Source organism: Punica granatum, chromosome 2 (genome assembly GCF_007655135.1).
Source record: "Punica granatum isolate Tunisia-2019 chromosome 2, ASM765513v2, whole genome shotgun sequence".
Classification (NCBI taxonomy): Eukaryota; Viridiplantae; Streptophyta; class Magnoliopsida; order Myrtales; family Lythraceae; genus Punica; species Punica granatum.
The window spans coordinates 25,034,230-25,053,200 of NC_045128.1; the positions used below are offsets into that span (position 1 = coordinate 25,034,230).

The 18,971-nt window shown below is 33.6% G+C and overlaps 1 protein-coding gene across 17 annotated transcripts; it reads right to left on the reverse strand.

Moving 5' to 3' along the window:
- Positions 1–589: 589 nt before the first annotated feature.
- Positions 590–18,118, reverse strand: LOC116196884. Of its 17 annotated transcripts, none has more exons than XR_004154921.1 (6): positions 17,564–18,118; positions 16,753–17,048; positions 16,499–16,577; positions 16,305–16,356; positions 16,009–16,149; positions 14,857–15,892 (listed from the first exon to the last, which is right to left on the reverse strand). XR_004154921.1 is itself a non-coding variant. In XM_031526808.1 (2 exons), exons 1-2 carry the CDS (start codon positions 18,054–18,056, stop codon positions 16,969–16,971), a joined length of 573 nt encoding a protein of 190 aa, XP_031382668.1. In that variant the 5' UTR covers positions 18,057–18,118; the 3' UTR covers positions 16,611–16,968. The 17 variants fall into 17 exon arrangements, 1 of the variants encoding a protein (XP_031382668.1); XR_004154922.1 differs by having other exon boundaries at positions 14,857–15,634; positions 15,737–15,892; positions 16,305–16,577; XR_004154923.1 differs by lacking the exon at positions 16,009–16,149.
- Positions 18,119–18,971: the final 853 nt, after the last annotated feature.

The window sequence follows — 18,971 nt, forward strand, 5'->3', positions numbered from 1 at the left end:
AATCTAACCAAGATCTTCATAACGCACAAAAAGTTCAAATTGCCAATATAGAACAAGATTTACAAAATTGAGATATTCCCAAGATTAATAAGAAAGAAATATATGAAGTTGGAATTTTTGATTCTTTTCAAGATTATACCATTAAAACGGTTGCAAAGTCAACAACCATCATGGAAGAAGTTATTAACTTGCAATTATTTGCGAAAGAATGCATAAGAGAATATAAAACGAAATATAAGTTTTTACATATTTGGTTAGTATAAATAATTCTGAATAATAGAAACACTTACAAATCTTCATTTATTACATCAATGATATCTTTCGTACAAAGCTAAGAAGACGAGTACACATTTATGGAAAAGGAATCCTGGCTTTGAACATGTCTAAGGAAATTCTAAAGAGAATTTCAGACTGTGTTTTTGGCGATGTCTTCCTCCCTTCCTCCCTTCCGTTTACCCTATTTATGCAACAGAAAAGTGAAGTCTACTTTACACGCGTATGGATCTAACTAAAAACTAATACAATATTGTCCTTTGAATAGTGAAAGTAAAACAGTACAAGCAATAATACAAAGTTACACAATTCGTAGTTAAGAAAAAGAAAAGAGTTCATCATGACTTTTGTGTAGGAATCTTTCAACTTTTGTCATTGTCACATTTCTTTTTTCTACCTTTCGTATTTCATCATGACTCACAGTTCATAAGGAATCTAAGTCCTGAAAAAGGTTATTTGGTGGGTCTGCGGACTCTGAGACTGATCCTTCAGGACTGCACATAGAATGAATTTTCTGGACCTAGACTTGCATTTTCGCGAGAGAGCCGACCTTGTGTAGATCAGCTAGCATCAGTGTTTTCATCTGCAAAAACAATGAATTCTTTGTAAGATCAAACATAGGCGGCGTCTTTTATTTCTCAATCCATCTTTGAACAGCTTGTGGACACGCTTGATCTTCCTAACAACTTGGCCACTACTTGACCTTAGACTGTCTAGTGAGTCTAGAGAAATGATGACCATACCTACCGTGATCGATCTGTTGGCATTCTTTCGAAGAAACTCTTTCGATCTTGAAGTTCTAACAAAAAATTCATGGAACTACAAATTGAGTGAAAAGGTCAAGTCCTTTGGTTTTGAGCGTTCCTTTCTCAATGGTGATTTCATCTTTGAACATTTTTCATCCTTCGTATGTTTTGGGCGGTAGAATTTCTAGGAGAACCCCCTGAAAATCCCACCAGCCATAGAACTATCTTGGAAATTTTTCGATTACGCTGATTATGTTACACCTTGGAGTCGAGCCTTTCTTTACTCCAGCTTTGCCCATACATGGTTTTTTTCATTTTGGTATGATATACGAAAAATTTCCAATATGGTTCTATGATGGGTGGAATTTTCATGGGGCTCAACCAAAATGTACGAATGATGGAAAATGTTCAGAGATGAAATCACCATTAAGAAAGGAATGCTCAAAACCAAATGACTTCACTTTTTCACTCAATTTTTAGTTTAATGAACTTTTTGTTAGAACTTTAAGGCCGAAAGAATTTCTCCGAAAGAATGTCAATAGATCAATCACGACAGGTGTAGTCATCGTTTCCCAAAACTCACTAAACAGTCTAAGATCGAGTTGTGGACAAGTTGTAAGGAAGATCAAGCGTGTCCACAAGCTGTTCAGAGATGGATTAACAAACGAAAGACACCTCTGTTAGATGTTACAAAAATTTAGGGTTTTGGCATATGAAAGTACAGATGCTAGCAAATCAACACAAGGCCAACTCTATCACAGAAATGCATGTCCAGGTCTAAAATATTCATTATATGTGCAGTCCTAAAGAATCAGCCTCAGAGTCCGCAAACTCACCAGATGACCATTTTCAGGACTTTCGTGGTGCGTTTGGTAACAGAGTGTGGTTATGATTTCGTTTGATTTTAAATTTTTAAAAACAAAAGAATGACCCATAAATTTTTTAGTTTTTTAAAAAATGCCCCACTCCCTCTCTCTACACAAATCCCTCTCTCCCTCATGCTCTTCTCATGTCCTTCCTCCCTCGATCCATCCATCTTCACTTTCTCATCTCTTTCATTACTTGATCCTTCCATTTTCCTCCCTATCACCACAATAAATCTTGGGGAGAAACAAGCCGGGTCGATCAAGATCATGTACGCCTCGCAGAGCTGCTTGAAACAGAGGGTCGCATCATCCTTGACGGCCTTGGATGCCTAGGAGTGCTTGTCGGGGTGGAACCTCATCGTGAGCTTCCTGAACGCTTCCTTGATCTCCTCCTTCGTCGCGCTTCTCTACAACCCTAACACCTTGTATTGATCCATCGCTGAGGCTAGGTAGAAAATGGAACCATCAAATTGCCGGTTCAGTAGGGATCTTGGAGAAGATCGGCACTGAAGAGCCCGCGTAGAGGCGAGGACTATTAGGAGGAGGATGAAGCGATTTAGGTCCCCGTAGCGCTACCATGGTTGCTCCTATGGAAGCTGGGGCTTCCATGAACAATGCAGCGAGTCAAGAAGAAGGACGACGATGGTGAAACAGAGGAGAGAGATATGGTTGGGGCATGTTTTATAAATTGAAAAAAATTGGGTCTTTTTGAAATTTTGAAAAGTTTATAGTAGAGTTAAGTGGAGTAGAGTTAAAACATGACTCTAAAACCAAACAGAATGTCAGATTCCTTATGAACGATGAGTCATGATGAGCAAAAAGAAAGGTGACAATGACAAAAGCCGAAAGGTTCTTGCACAAAACAACTACGAATAGTGAACTCTTTTCTTTTCCCGGACTAAGAATTGTATTTCCTTGTATATTGCATGTACTGTTTTACTTTCACTATTCAAAGGACAATAATGTATTAGTTTTCGGTTAGGTCAATACGCGTGTAAAATAACTTTGATTTACTATTGTATCAATAGGGTAAACGAATGAGAGGAAGGTATGGCCAAAAACACAGCCTGAAATCCTCTTTAGAATTTTCTTAGACATGCTCAAAGCCTATATTCCTTTCCTATGAATGTGTACACCCACTTCCTCAGCTATGTATGAAAGATTTCATTGAGATTTGCAAGTATTTCTATTATTCAAAGTTATTTGTACTAACACTATTTAAAAACTTATATTTCACTCTAAGTTCACTTATAGATTCTTTCGTAAATAATTGCAAGTTAATACTTTCTTCCGATATGGGTATTAACTTTTTAACCATTTTAACAATATAATCTCGAAAAGAATAAAAAATTCCCATTTCATACATTGCTTTCTTATTAGTCTTTCGAATATCCATATTTTGTAAATCTTGCTCTATATTTGCAATTTGAACTTCTTATACGTTACAAAAATCTTGGTTAGATTCCACTGTTGGCGTAGAAAATTCAGTTTGAGTGGGGTGAAAAGAATAAAAACTACTGGTATCTAAACTAACGTTGGATTTTCGACGAGAGTTTTAGAAATAGTGCATATATCTTAATTTCTTTCTACAAAATCTTGTGTAAATTGAAGAAAGTAAATTTTACCTTAAATGCCTTTAGGTGCGATGCGGTCACTGCTGATGGACAGTCTCACTACCTCTCCCTGGGACTTACTGACGGGGCCGCAACTATCCAGCAAAACACATTCAAAGCACTTGAATTTTTTCTTACTTATTGCAATTTTCACACTATCTCGTAGATTGAAATTAAAATATCTTACAATATTCATTCCATTTGCTCCCCAAAAATTTTGCAAACATGACTTTGATACCGTTTTGACGTACTCAGGTGTAAAATGTGAATATAAAATACGAAATTTATTGGCAAATAAATGAAAGAAATTATTTTCCTTTCATTTTCTATTAACCTTTGTTTCTTTTCAACAATGTAAATACGTAAAATAACTCTTGCTTTAATTATTCTTTATAAGTATTTAATTGTGGATCCCTTTCAAAAGTGGTGTTTGATAGATTTTTTGAATTTTTTATAAACTTTCTAAACTATTTATTCTTTATCTCAACACTTTGGCATATTTTATCTATTCATTAAGATCGGACCTATCTACATTTAAACGATTCATTAAATGTTTGATTGTATGATTATAACTCATTTTCATTCACCCTTCACGGTCATTGTCTTCTTGAAACCAATCATTATTTAAGCTTTCATTATCTTAACTTCCAAGTCTTCCATTTTCTTGACTTTCATTTTCTACGTTAGGATTTCTCAATCATTCTATTTCTTCGTGGAAAGCATTCCTCATATTTCCAATTAATCTTTGACTATATTCGTGATTATTAAATGGGATAATTACACTGGTGGTCCAAAAAGTTTCACTAATGTATCAAGTTGGTCCAAAAAGTTCTTTTTACTACTTGATGGTACAAAATGTTTCAAAAATGTAAAATGATAGTACAAACCGTTATTTCACCATTGACACCGTCAAGCAAAGCTGACGTGGCCGAAACGTGGCCGACACGTGGCTCTAATGTGTTTTTAAGAATTGGTGGAACGTTACATGATGGTTCAAACTCTTTTGAAATTATCACTTAATGGTCCAAAATATTTTACAGATGTAACATAATGGTACAAAATGTTTCTTTAATTAACTTAAAGGTCCACCCATGTCAATGGCGAGATGACGACGTCAATGACGAGATAACGGTTTGTACTATCATGTTACAACTTTGAAACATTTTGTACCATCAAGTAGCAAAAAAAACTTTTTGGACCAACTTGATACATTAGTGAAACTTTTTGGACCACCAGTGTAATTACCCCTTATTAAATATATATCCTTGTAAGCTTGCATGATAAAATAATGAAGAATATATAAAACTGCATAAAATCATTTTACCTTTTATACCAATTTAATAACTTTATAACTGTTTTATTCATTGAAATCTCAAAATCATTCATGTTTACAATGTTATTGAAATCAAAAGATATTGAAGATTTATTTTGTCAATGATATCTTTCGTACATTCATGTTACAATGTTTCAATATGAAATGTTATTGAAATCAAAAGATTTGAAGACATACTTTTGCTTCCTTTATTTTGTCAATGATATCTTTCATACAGAGCTAAGGAAGCAAAAGTACACATTCAAAGAAAAAGAATACAAGCTTTGAGCATGTCTGAAGAAATTCTAAAGAGGATTTCAAGCTACGTTTGCCATTTTTGTCCGTTATATAATATGGTATATAATAATATATAACTTCAACTAGCAAATAAATGAAGAAATTCTTTTCCTTTCATTTTCTATTAACTTTTGCTTATTTTCAATCAAAGTAAATACATAAAAATAATTCTTGCTTTAATTATTCTTTGTATGTATTTAAATTCTTACATTTTTTTAATGTTGGCATATGATAGATCTTGGAAATTTTTGATAAACTTTCTAGATTATTTATTCTTTATCTTAAGACTTTGGCGTATTTTATCCATTCGTTTAGATCATACATATCTACATTTAAATGATTCATTAAATGTTTAATTATCTTATTATAACTCATTTTTATTTATTATTCAAGATCATCGTTTCTCTGAAACTAATCATTACCTATGCTTTCATTATCTTGATCTTTTCGTCTTCCATTTTCTTAATTTCTATTTTCATTAAAACTCCTTAGGATTTCCATTTTCACATAATGCTTTCAATTACTTTTTAACTAGGTTTAGATCTATTATATGTATATCCTGGTAAGTTTGTATGATAAAATAAAGTAGATTCTAAGAAATCGCTTCCATAAGAACTTGCATAAAACTTCTACATCTTTCATACCAATTTAATAGTTTATAACTACTCTATTTATGCAAATTTCAAAATCATTCATGATGTTCGTGTGCAATGAAGTTTAACAAATATATGCACCTATTGTTGCCTATTTTCCTCACATTTCCTCTTGGTGTCTATTATCCTTTTAATCTTTTTGTTCATTAAATAAAAAATAACTTTATTATTTAAAATAATACCTTTGTTATGGGAATATCTTAGGGCCGCAAATAAACAATCAAGTTAAAATCTTATAGTGATTTTGAGTTGAGTTGAGTTGAGTTTTAATTTTAATTGAGTTGTAATGATTGTTTTGTTGAATTATGAAAGAAAAGTGCTAAAAAGTAATGAATAGTTGAAAGAATTTAGTATTAAAAATTGAATTGAGTATAATGGAGGTGTATATGGATTTATGTATGGCCCCCACCTTTTTTACTTTGAAGAGTTGATTTTTTTGTGTAATGAATAAAGTTAAAGTTAAAGTTAAAATTTTAAAATCCGATTGCGAAACCAAACGGAAGTTAATCTTTCAATTTCTTTAGAATATCGATTCTAACAAAACATTTCGTATCCAATCTTTTGGTAATAATCCATTTCAAACCAATAAGACATAATAAAGATAATGTTGAACAGATATATTTACAAATCTTCATTTCTTTATTTAATGATATCTTTCGTACAGAGCTGGACAAGAAAGAACACATACTTATTTGAATGAGACACGGACTTTGGACATAACTAGGAAAATTTAAAGATAAATTCAGGCTGTGTATTTGGCGATGCCTGCCTTCTTTCCTGCTATCCTAATTATACAACTCGAAAATAAAAACTACAAAACAATGTCTTTACAAGCGTAAGATTATCTGCTAAAGGCTACAACATTATTAACTCTTAAATAGTAAAAGTGAATAGTGCAAGACAATAATAATGAATAATACTATTCCTAGTCAAAAGTTTTACTATTCCTAAATAGTACGAAGCAATAATTTCATGAGAATATTCTGTCTCTTGCTTTGTCACCTTTTCCTTTTGCTATTTTGCGTCCCTTCATCATGGCTCACAGTTCGTAGGGAATCTAAGAGTCCTAAAAAGGGTTATCTGAGGGGTCTACAAACCCTGAGATTGAACCTTCAAGACTACACGTATAATTCTCTATAAACCTGAGCTTGCATTTCCGCAAGGGAACCAGCTTTGTGTAGATCGGCCAGCATTTGCGCTTTCATATGCAAAAATTCTGAATTTTTCGTAACATCTAAAAGAGGCGCCTTTCGTTTCTCCATCCACCTTTGAACGACTTGTGGACATGCCTGATCATCTTTGCAATTTGGCCACCACTTAACATTAGACTATTTGGTGAGTCTAGGAAAACGATGACCACACCTATCGAGATTAACATGTAGACATTCTTTCGGAGAAATCCTTTTGATCTTCAAGTTCCAACAAAAAATCCATGGAACTAAAAATAGGCAAAAAAGTGAAGTCCTTTCGTCTTAAACATTCCTTTCTCAACAGTAAAGTATCTGATTCTCCTTTAATAAATTCAATTTCAAAATCAAATCAGGTGAATCAAACTCTTTACCAGATTCCCTTACAAGAGAACTTTTACAAGGAAAATATCTTCTACGAAAGGATCCCCTAGGACGAAAGAATCTTACGTAAGGAAATCTTCATCTTCTAGTCCATCAGCCTTAGCTACTCCTCCTTCATCTCCCTCACTTTATCCTCAGTGTAGATCGCATAGGTTAATATCTCCATTTACTTTTAGACCTATGATCGCGCTAGGAACTTCGTATTCTCCTTCAACTCCTCTTCCCTTCCACTGTCCTTTTCCTTCTACTCCCACTCCTTTACTTTTGCTCAAATAGTTTAGTTCTGAAGCCAAGAATATGAAAGGATTCATTGTTAATGCCAGTATCTCTTTATGCCCTATAGAGCCAGAATTTGAAAATCTTCCTCCTTACAAAATTATCGAAAGTATTTATCCCAAAGGATCTAATTTTCCTGTTCATGGTGGTAAAACCAGAGTTTTACGAATACATCTTAGTAGACACTGATTCAGATATTATTACAGAGATTCCTGATGCAAATAATCCCGATATAATTTTATATTATAAAGCCAAGATTAAGAAAATTCTTTTTCCCTCGGACTAGAATGCTCATTTACCCCTCCACGAAAATTTTCTCAACCCTATTCTCCCCAAACCTTCGACTACTCAAATTATGTTATTGCCTGGGGTCGAGCTTTTATGTACCATCTAAAACAAAATTACAACATGCAATGATCTAAGCAAGAGACGAAATTTTTTTATGAAATTATTGTCTTCTACTATTTAGGAATAGTAAAACTTTTGACTAGGAATAGTATTGTTTTTTATTATTATCTTGTACTATTCACTTTTACTATTTAAGAACCAATAATATCATAACCTTTAGAAGAGAATCTTACGCATGTAAAGGCATTGTTTTGTAGTTTTTGCTTTCGAGTTGTATAAATATGATATCAAGAAGGAACGCAAGCATCGCCAAATACACAGCCTAAATTCGTCTTTAAATTTCCCTAGCTATGTCCATAGCCTGTCTCCCCTTCAAATAAGTATGTATTTTTGCTTGTATAGCTCCGTATGAAAGACACTGTACGAAAGATACCATTAACGAAAGAAAGGAAGATTTGTAACTATCTCTATTGTTCAACATTATCTTTATCATATCTTAGTGGTTTGAAATTGATTATTACCAAAAGATTAGATACGAAATATTTTGTTGAAATCAATATTCTAAAGAAATTGACAGATTAAGATTTGAACTTGATTGTTTATTTGCAGCTCTAAGATATCCCCATAACGAAAGTATTGCTTTAAATAATCAAGTTATTTTTGATTTAATGAGCAGAAAGATTAAAAGGATAATAGACACCAAGCGAAAACATGAGGAAAATAGGCGACCAATAGGTGCATATATTTGTTAAATTTCATTGCATTCGAACATCATGAATGATTTTGAAATTTTCATAAATAAAGTAATTATAAAACTATTAAATTAGTAAGAAAGGTATAGAAGTTTTATACGATTTCTTATAGAATCTACTTTATTTTATCATACACACTTGCCATGAATTAAATACATACAAAAAACAATTAAAGTAAGAATTATTTTATGTATTTACTTTGATTGAAAATAAGCAAAGGTTAATAGAAAATGAAAAGAAAAGAATTTCTTCATTTATTTGCTAATTAAAGTTATATATTATTATCTACCATATTATATACCATATATTGTTAAATGCGATCTGGCTACTGTATATAGGGTATATATGGTACATTAAATTTCAAACCATTCGAAATAGGAAATGCGATTTGGCTATTATGAAATGACTATAGCCATAATTCAAAGCCGTAATTTGAATTATGGCAAATTTATTGAGCATATATCTATTTGAAGAAATTCACAAGATTTAATTTCTTATCTTGTATTATCAACATAAAAGCAAAGTCTACTTTACACGCGTAGGGACCTAACCAAAATCTAATACATTATTATCCTTTGAATAGTTAAGGTAAAATAATACAAGCAATCATACAAGGAAACATTATTCTTAGTCAAAGAAAAAAAAAAGAGTTCACTATTCCCAATCATTTCTTACAGGAATCTTTCGCCTTTTGCCATTGTCACTTTTCTTTTTACTATCTTTCGTATTTTCATCATGACTCACAGTTCAAAAGGAATCTGAGAGTTCTGAAAAGGGTCATCTAGTGGGTTAGCAGACTCTAAGACTAATATTCTTTTTTTTCTGAGACTAATCCTTTAGGACTGCACATCGAATGAATTTTTTGGACCTAGGCTTGCATTGCCGCGAGAGAGCCGGCCTATTGTAGATCGACTAGCATATGTGCTTTCATCTGCAAAAACTCTAAATTTTTTGCAACATCTAACAGAGTCGTCTTTCATTTGTCAATCCATCTTTGAAGAGCTTGTGGATACGTTTAATCTTCCTTACAACTTGGCTACCAATTGACCTTAGACTGTCTAGTGAGTCTAGAAAAATGATGATCACATTTGTCGTAATTGATTGGTGAGCATTCTTTTGAAGAAATTCTATTGATCTCGGAGTTCCAACAAAAAAATCTATGGAACTAAAAATTGAGCAAAAAAGTGAAATCTTGTGGTTTTGAGCGTTCCTCTCTCCATGGTGATTTTATCTCTGAATATTTTCCATCCTTCGTACGTTTTTGGCAGCAGAATCTCTAGGAGAGCCCTATGAAAATTCCACCAGTTATAGAACCATCTTGGAAATTTTTCATATGTTACACAAAAAAAACTATATATGGCAAAGCTGGAGTAAAGAAAGGCTGACTCCAGGCCGTAACATAATATGCGTAATTGTAGGTTTGAGGAGAATAAGGTTGACAGAACTTTCGTGAGGTGATTAAAGGAGTGTTCCTACCTGAACAAAAAATGATTTTCATGATCTTGATCTTGCAATCTAAGATCTTATTGGAATTATTTACATTTGATATTTCCGTAATAATAACTGAGTTAGTATCTACAAAAATTTATTCATAAAATTCCTTAGTTTTCCCACCATGAATTGAAAAATTAGAACCTTTGGAATAATTTTTTTCTGCAATTTCGTAAGGAGGAAGATTTACGAATTTTGACTATATAAGACCAAAATGGATAGTAGCATTGACTATGAATCCTTTTATATTCGTAACATCGAGATTAACTACTTGAGCAAAAGTAGGAGAAGGAGTAGAAAGAGTGGGATAGCGGAAAGGAAGAGATGTATTTGAATGAGAATATATAGTTTCTAACGTAGTCATGGATCTAAAAGTATATGGAGAAATCAACCTAGGAGTTCCATATTGAGGATAAAGCAAAAGGAGTAGTCATGAATGAGGGACTCAGAGATTTCCTTGCGCAATATTCTTTCATCTTGGGATATCCTTTCATAGAAGACATTTTGTAGAAATTTTTTTGTAAGAAAATATAGCAAAGAATTAGATTTTCCTTTAATAAGTTCAATTTCAAAATTAAAACAGGATAAAATTGTCTTGTCATCTTGCAAAAATTTATTTGTGAACTAAATTTTGAAAATCTTTTTGCAATATTTCTATCACACTTTTGCAATCTATTCATAATAAAAACTTTTTATTATATAAGTCATCATGAAATTTTGAAATACATAAAACAATTGATAAAATTTCTTTCTTAACTGTAGAATAGTTTTCTTGCAATCCCATCCATATTTCGGAATAAAATCTTACAATTTATTCTTTCTCAAGCTTTTACTTTAAAATTCCTACGTACCATACATCTGATGCATCTGTTTCGACATTGAGACTAACTTGAGGATGAGGTAATCCTAAATATGGCAAATGATATACCTTTTCCTTAACAATCTATATAACATTAGTCATTTCTTCGTTTCATGCAGGAGGATTTTTCCGTAATCGTTAAAATAAAGGTTTGCAAATTATTTGTAAGTTTGGAATAAAATCCGAAACATACTTCAAACATTCTAAAAACCTCTGAAGTTGATTTATTAAGTATTTAATTACGAACCCCTTTCATATAGTGGTGTTTGATAGATTTTTGAAAATTTTTATAAACTTTCTAAATTATTTATTCTCTCTCTCAACAGTTTGGCATATTTTATCCTTTCATTAAAATCGTACCAATCTACATTTAAATGATTCATTAAATGTTTGATTGTATGATTATAACTCATTTTTATTCACGCTTCATGGTCATCGTCTCCTTCAAACCAATCATTATCTAAGCTTTCATTATCTTGACTTATAAGTCTTCCATCTTCTTTACTTGCATTTTCTACGTTAGGATTTCTCAGTCTTTCTATTTCTTCGTGGAAAGCATTCACCGTGTATCCAATTAGTCTTTGACTATATTCGTGATTATTAAATACATATCCTGATAAGCTTGCATGATAAAATAATGAAAAATATATATAAAACTGCATAAAATCATTATAACTTTTATACCAATTTAATAACTTTATAACTATTATATTCATTGAAATCTCAAAATTATTCATATTTATAGTGATATGATGCATGCAATGAATATTAACAAATATATGCACCTATTGATCGTCTATTTTCTTTATGTTTCCTCTTTACGTCTACTGTCAATTTAATATTTTTATCCATTAGATCAAAAATAACTTTGTTCTTTAAAACAATATTTTTGTTATGAGAAATCTTAGAACAGCAAATAAACAATCAAGTTCAAATCTTAATCTTTCGATTACTTTAGAATATTGATTTTGACAAAACATTTCATATCTTTTATTTTGATAACAATTCATTTCAAACCAGTAAAACATAGTAAAAGATAAGCTTTGAGCATGTCTAAGGAAATTCAGAAGAGGATCTCAAGCTGTATTTTTGGCGTTGCCTTCATATCCTATATCTGATGCATACATTTCTATAATAAGACTAGCCTGAAGATGAGGTAATCCTAAGCATGGCAAATGATTCCCCGTTTCTCTAACGATCTGTATGGCTGTAGTCATTTTTTTGTTCCATGTAGGACAATTTTTTCGTAATTTTTGAAATAAAGGTTTGCAAATTACTCATAAATTTGAAATGAATTCCGAAACATAATTGAAACATTCTAAAAACCTTTGAAGTTAATTTTTATCTTTAATTTCATCAAAAAATTTGCTTGCAAATTCCATAGAACGAGATATAGGTTTAATCGTACCTTGATAAATTTCATGACCTAAAAATTTAATCCTAGTTTGGAATAATTTCATATTTGATGCAAACACCACTTATCCATTTTTCTTAACAATATGGAAGGCGTGGTAATTCAAACTTTAGTTGAACACTTCCATCTTCAAATTCTATTGCCCTAGAAGACATACTGCTAGAACTGTTAGATCTAGCTATAAAATTCCATGACTCTAAAAATGTAACTTCTTCCCATTCTAAAGGTTTAGGCGTCATGACGCTCGAACTTTGCATTTTGGCTTCTATTAAAACACTCTCTCATCTTTGACATTTTTAATTTTTTTTGTGAGAGATTTACAGTCATCAATTTGTAACAAATTATGTATACTAAGAGTAAACTTTTCCTTGTTTGCAAAGTCGTGATTTTGCATTTGTACATTTAAAGTTAAGGTATCTAATGCTAAAGAGTCATTTGGATCTATAGAAAAGTTAAAATAACAGTTAAATTATACAAAACCATTTTAAGATTGCTAGTAAAGATTTCTTGAAAGATGCAAACCTTGCGTCTCTTGAACAAACCAATATAGGTACGTCTAATCATGCACTATGTAAGGGTTTTACCGCTATTTATACTAAACTAATATGTAAAAACTTGTATTTTGTTTTATCTTCTCTTATGGATTATTTCGCAAATAGTTGTAAGTTAATAGTTTCTTCCTAAATGAGTATTGACTTTTCAAACAATTTTAATAGTGCAATCTTGAAAAGAATCAAAAATTCCAACTTCATATATTTCTTTTTTACTAGTCTTGAGAATATCCCAATTTTGTAAATCTTGCCCTATATTCACAATTTGAACTTCTTGTGCATTGTAAAGATGTTAGTTGAATTCCATGGTTGGCGTAGAAAAATCAGTTTGAGCATAATGGAAATAATAGATACTACCGTAATCTCAACTAACGCTAGATCTTCGGCGAGAGAGTTTTTTGAATAATGTAGACATCTTAATTTCTTTGTAAAAAATTGTGTAAATTAAAGAGAGGAAATTTAACCTTAAGTGCTTTTGGGTGCTTTGTTTTCGTTGTTGACCAATGACCTCACTACCTCTCTTTGGGACTTACTTAGGGATCTAAGCTATCCAACAAAACACTTTCAAAGCTCTCACACTGTGTTTAGGAGTTTTTTTGGGAAGGAGAGAAGACGAGGATTGGAGAAGGAAGGAAAGGAGTACAAGAATGAAGGGAAATGAACTTCTTTGTTTGAGAGTAACTAGCAAGAAAAATGAGATGAGAGATGTGAAAAGAGAAAATAAAATTTTAAAGTTCTTAAAAAAATATTAAAAAAGCTTTAGAAAAACTATTATAAAGAAAGTTATGTAATCGAGGGAATAGAAAATAGATGAGTTCCACCAAATTCCTTTAATTTAGAGGGTTAGAAGATTCTTAACAATGAAGGGGAATGGAATGAGAGTGTATCCTCTAAATCCCTCATTCTCCCTCCCCTCTCACTCAAATAAATCTCCCAAATAATGGAAACACTCTCCCCCGAAATCCTCTCCCTTCCACTCCTTCCAAATCCAACTCCTAAACATAGTGTTAAGTTTATTCGTACTTACTGCAATTTGCACATTATCTTGCAAATTAAAATTAACATATCTCATAATATTCATTTTTTCTCCCCCACAAAGTTTGCAAACATGACTCTCATACCATTTTGTGACCTACATCAGTTGCAAGAGAAATCTACGAAATTGCTAACAAACTTAAATTGTCCCAATCTACACGATTTTAGATGGTATAAAGATGTATTTTTGGCAAAAGTGTTTCTAAGATCAAACTATAATCAAGACTTCAGGAAAAAAAAACAATTATACAAGACACCATTTAAAGAAATTATGCTGATGCATTCGAATCTAAAGAGATTAAAAAAAAATTATCTCCATAAAAATAAGCAATATCAAGTTTGTGTATCTTAACGTTTAAATGTAGATATGTCCAAGCTAAACGAATGGATAAAATACGCCAAATTATTAAGAGAGAGAATAAATAATACTAAAAATTGATCAAAAATTCCAAAAATCTATCAAACGCAATTTGAAAGAGGTCACGAATTGAATATTTATAAAGAACAATTACAGCAAGAATTACGTCATTTATTTACAGTAATTGAAAAAAAAAACAAAATTTAATAGAAAATGAAAGGAAAAAAATTTCTTCATTTATTTGCTAATATTTTCGAAATTTCATTACTTATTTCCTTTATTTTATAATATACCATCTGAGTCACAAAATGGTATCAAAGCCATGTAAATTTTGCGTTTGTACATAGTGTAATATATTAGTTATGCTGAAAACATTCTTAGTGGTCTAATTTTGTTTTTCGAAAACTGCCCGTCGAAAAATGAAACATAAACCAGTACATGTGAATAAAAATGTCAACTCATATATGTTTCTAACCATCAACCACACCTCTCCCACTTTTCTCTTATTATTCTTCTCCCCTCCCTTCTCTCATCTCCTCTCTCATCCTACAAGTCCCGCCACTGAACTTTCTATTTTTCCAACTCCTCATTCTCCTTATTAGTTGCTAATACTTTAATAATTTAATAAATTCATAAATATGTATACTTACATTTCAAAATATAGATGCAAACAATATAGATCATACATCATCGTCTTTTATAAAGATCTAATTTTATAAATTGAAATTATATTCACTTTGCACGAAGCGCAGCTCCCGTGTTGTGCACACATATATGCAAAGGCTAAGTCAGCTCCAGCCAGCCCACAGGTTACACGATATACAGGCCCGACATAGTCTGTGCATGGTCGGGTCTGACCTGGCCCAATCAGGTAGGGCCACGCTGGGTTTCATCAAAGCTGACTGTGTAGTTATCATTACTGAGATATCTTTTTCCTTTTATAATTGCTCTTAGCATATCCTAATTCTTATCCTCTGCTCATCCTCTGAAACAAGGAGCCAAATCTTTCACAACTTTTCTTCGCAACATACGAAGCCTCTTCAGATCCCCTCCCAACCAAAGTAACAGTCATACATACATATGTGTGTGTGTGTGTGTTTGTGTGTGTGTGTCTGTGTATAAAATGAATTCAGAGGGGGTCACGGAAGAAACCGGAGAGCTTGAAAAGTATGGGGGCCAGACACCTGCCATCATGCCCTCGTCACTCTAGCAGGGAGACCTACCAAATTATTGCGTATGAAGTTACCACTAATTCATCAAAAGAGATGAGAATTCATTCTGCTATGTAGAAGAGTCATTGTTACAGGCAGCTGCCCAGTACATTAACCATGGTGGAATATCTTCTTCGACCCTTGAAGAGTTTAACACCTTCCAAATAACAGAGAGAATCCACTGAGGTGGACAAAACTCTGCAACAATTTCCAGCAGAGTTTAACACCCTCCAAATAACAGAGAACCCACTGAGGTGTAGAACATACTGCAACAATTTCCAGCAGGTTCAGTACTCAGTGGACCAAATATATAGCACAGAAGCATAGAACCTAGATATTATTGCAGTGGAGCATTAACTTAAAATGAACAAGGAAAAGATACCAATTGCAGATGCATAACAACTGGGATCCTTCAGTCTTTTGGTTAAATTCAGTTGCATATGCCCTGCGAGAGGCAACTTGAACTTATGGTGGACACTTGCTACGCACAACAGCTAGCTGTTGTATGCAATAGCTCAGGCATCTTCAACAATTCAGTAAAAAGTCAGTCAATTTGACAGCTAATTGCACTTTGGTGCAGATAAAAAGGGTTCTACTCATTCCTCATGGCAGAATCCTTCTCATTAGCAAAGAAAGGAATGAAACAAAAGCAAAGAAATTAACAGAGAGTTTTCGGACCTATAAGGGTGCTTCGAGTCATCTATCCCACTTCTGACTTGCCTCTACAAGGCTGGCCCCAGACGTTCACACATCAAGCCATAGGATAAATTAGATTGAGTCCGAACAGGTTAGGGAGGGTGCAAGAGAATTACGGATAAATGTAGTGAGCAGCCAAATGATGCACCACATATTCAACCAGTTAGATTAGTTACCTCAGCATATGCAGAGGTCTGGAGTTAGTTGGAGATGGAGACGAAGCTCCCTCATTAAGGAGAGGACGGGCCCTATTAGCTGCACAAAAAACCAACATTTCATGTTGGACTGTATAGCAAAGTTGAAAATAATACTCTTATTCCGTCTAATGCAAATAATATTGTTCTTTGGGTACAATTATTCAATAATATATATACTAACTAGCCTCCGGAGAATAAGTCAAAAGACTCATCGAACAGTTAGCTAGTCCAACCTGAATATCCTCCTTTCCTTCCCGTTTCTTCAAAGCCAACGCCTATTAAAATGTTCCCGAAGTTCTTCCTACGCCTGGAAGGGGGAGATTTGCCTTGAACTGGCTAGGCAAAAGGTATGTCCCCAAGGCACCTCACTGTAGAAGCCCCCAGTTTATCAAAATCTCCATCCATTTCCTCTGACCAATGGTCGAGTAAACCAGGAAAACAGATGCAATTTAGCTGCACAATCTGACAGTACACGCCACAGCCTGAGCCCAAAACTTGAGCCTTGCTTTAACATCTTCGGGATGGTCACCTGTAAAAGGGAAAAAGGCAGCAGGGTATAAGAACCAAATGTCTAGTGCAAAATTCAGGTAATGGTACTCCTTCCAATTACAACGGCTTCCTTCCCATGATAAAGTTCGACTAAGACCGACCGATGAAGATTCGACCCAACACATATGTAAAACACATCAGTCTTTTGTGATTTCTATGGTCAATCAAAGAAAAGCAAAGGACATGGAATCACGGCCAACACGACCAACTTCTACTGCACATTAGAGATCTAAACTGGCTTGAACCATTAATTTACGGATGTCGATATTTTGATTCCGAAAACACCTCAAAGACTCGAAACTTTCAGTGATTGTGAAGATCATCCTACATCTGAATGTTACAGGACGTAATCCAGGTTTCAAATATGCAAACACCCCACAGACGGAAGCTAATACTTCAGTTAGAATGAAATACATCAAAAACTACAGATCGCAGGGGAAACAGGGTCATGCGATTGGAGTTGCTTCAATAGAAACGTGCATTCACAAATCTTACCAGGGCTGGAGATCCGCCAGCTGGCGATTGGACTGGCGGCCGGCTCTGGCAGCGACTCAGGGGCTTCCACCTCCGCCTCAGGAGACTTGAGGCTCTCGTCATTGAACTTCCGGCTCATTGAGTAGCACAGCTCAAGCGCAGGCAAGGTACTGCACAGCTCAGGAATCTCATCGTAGCTGAAACCGAAACCTAGATCCAAGCACCCCTTCAATTCGTCCAGATCCTCGTCCGTCAAGCTCTTCGTCCTCACCAGATCATCCTCGTCGCCGGTCGCCTCCACGTAGCCTTCCAACAGCACCTGCTTCTTCTTCTTCTTCGTGGTCTTCTTCTTCGGACACCTCACATTCTGGTCGGCTCCCTCGCCGCCTTCGACGGCGGTCCAGCTCGAGAACGGCCACTCACCGTCGCTCTGGTGGCCGACAAGTGGGGATCCAAGGCCGATTGCGGAGCTTGAGTAAACACCTGATTCGATTTCGCTAGACATCCTCCCCATTTCTCTCTCGCTCTTTCTCTAAGGCCTCTTTCTCTCTCTAACCGATGTGCCTGTGAGAGAGGGGGAGAGGCCGCCATTTAAAGCTGCGTCCAGCGAAGACTATTCGCCGTTTTCATTTTTCTTTTCCAAATAGAAACAAATAGGCAGAAAAAGACACAACAAAAACAAACGTACGTCACTGTTGTTTTACGAATTGAACAAACATACGCCACTTTTATGTAATCCCAATAAATTTAACCTAATAATTAAAATGTGCTTAAATTTAAAGCATGATTCCTGGTTCGAATTTTTTTGGCTCTATCGGAACGTCTTTGACCTAATTATTTATTTCGTACACCGTTAGAAATTTATTGAGCCCCGATAATTAATCGAGCGAAATTTAGATACTCCGGTTAAATAAAATAAAAAAAGGGCCACTTTTCTGTACGTATAAGTAGAAAATTGTAGTAACGGATTTTCCACGCAATATTAAAATATAAGATCAGCATCAAAACTCCAAGCAAATGGATGGATATCTAGAGAGATAACTAACAATTACAAATTACAAACTCTTAAAATATCCCACATAATTTTGTTAGTCTTGGGATGCGAAACGACACTTCTTTTATCTTTTTGTTAAGTATGAAACGAAACATGAACTCTCAAATTCTTGTTAAACAGAATGACAACTTCTAGTTTATCTTTTCCTCCTTTCCTCTTGTTTCGTCATGATCACACACAAATGAAATATAAACAAATTAAATTTAACTTAACTTTACATTCTCGTTTTTCTTGATTCAACAATATAATCATTACTTTTTTATTTTTTTCGTCAAATTTTCTCTCATATATTTTCTTTGTCATTATTTAAATTAATTTATAATAGTAAATTCTCTCAATTATTTAATAATTTTTCCTCGGTTTCAATATTTTTTT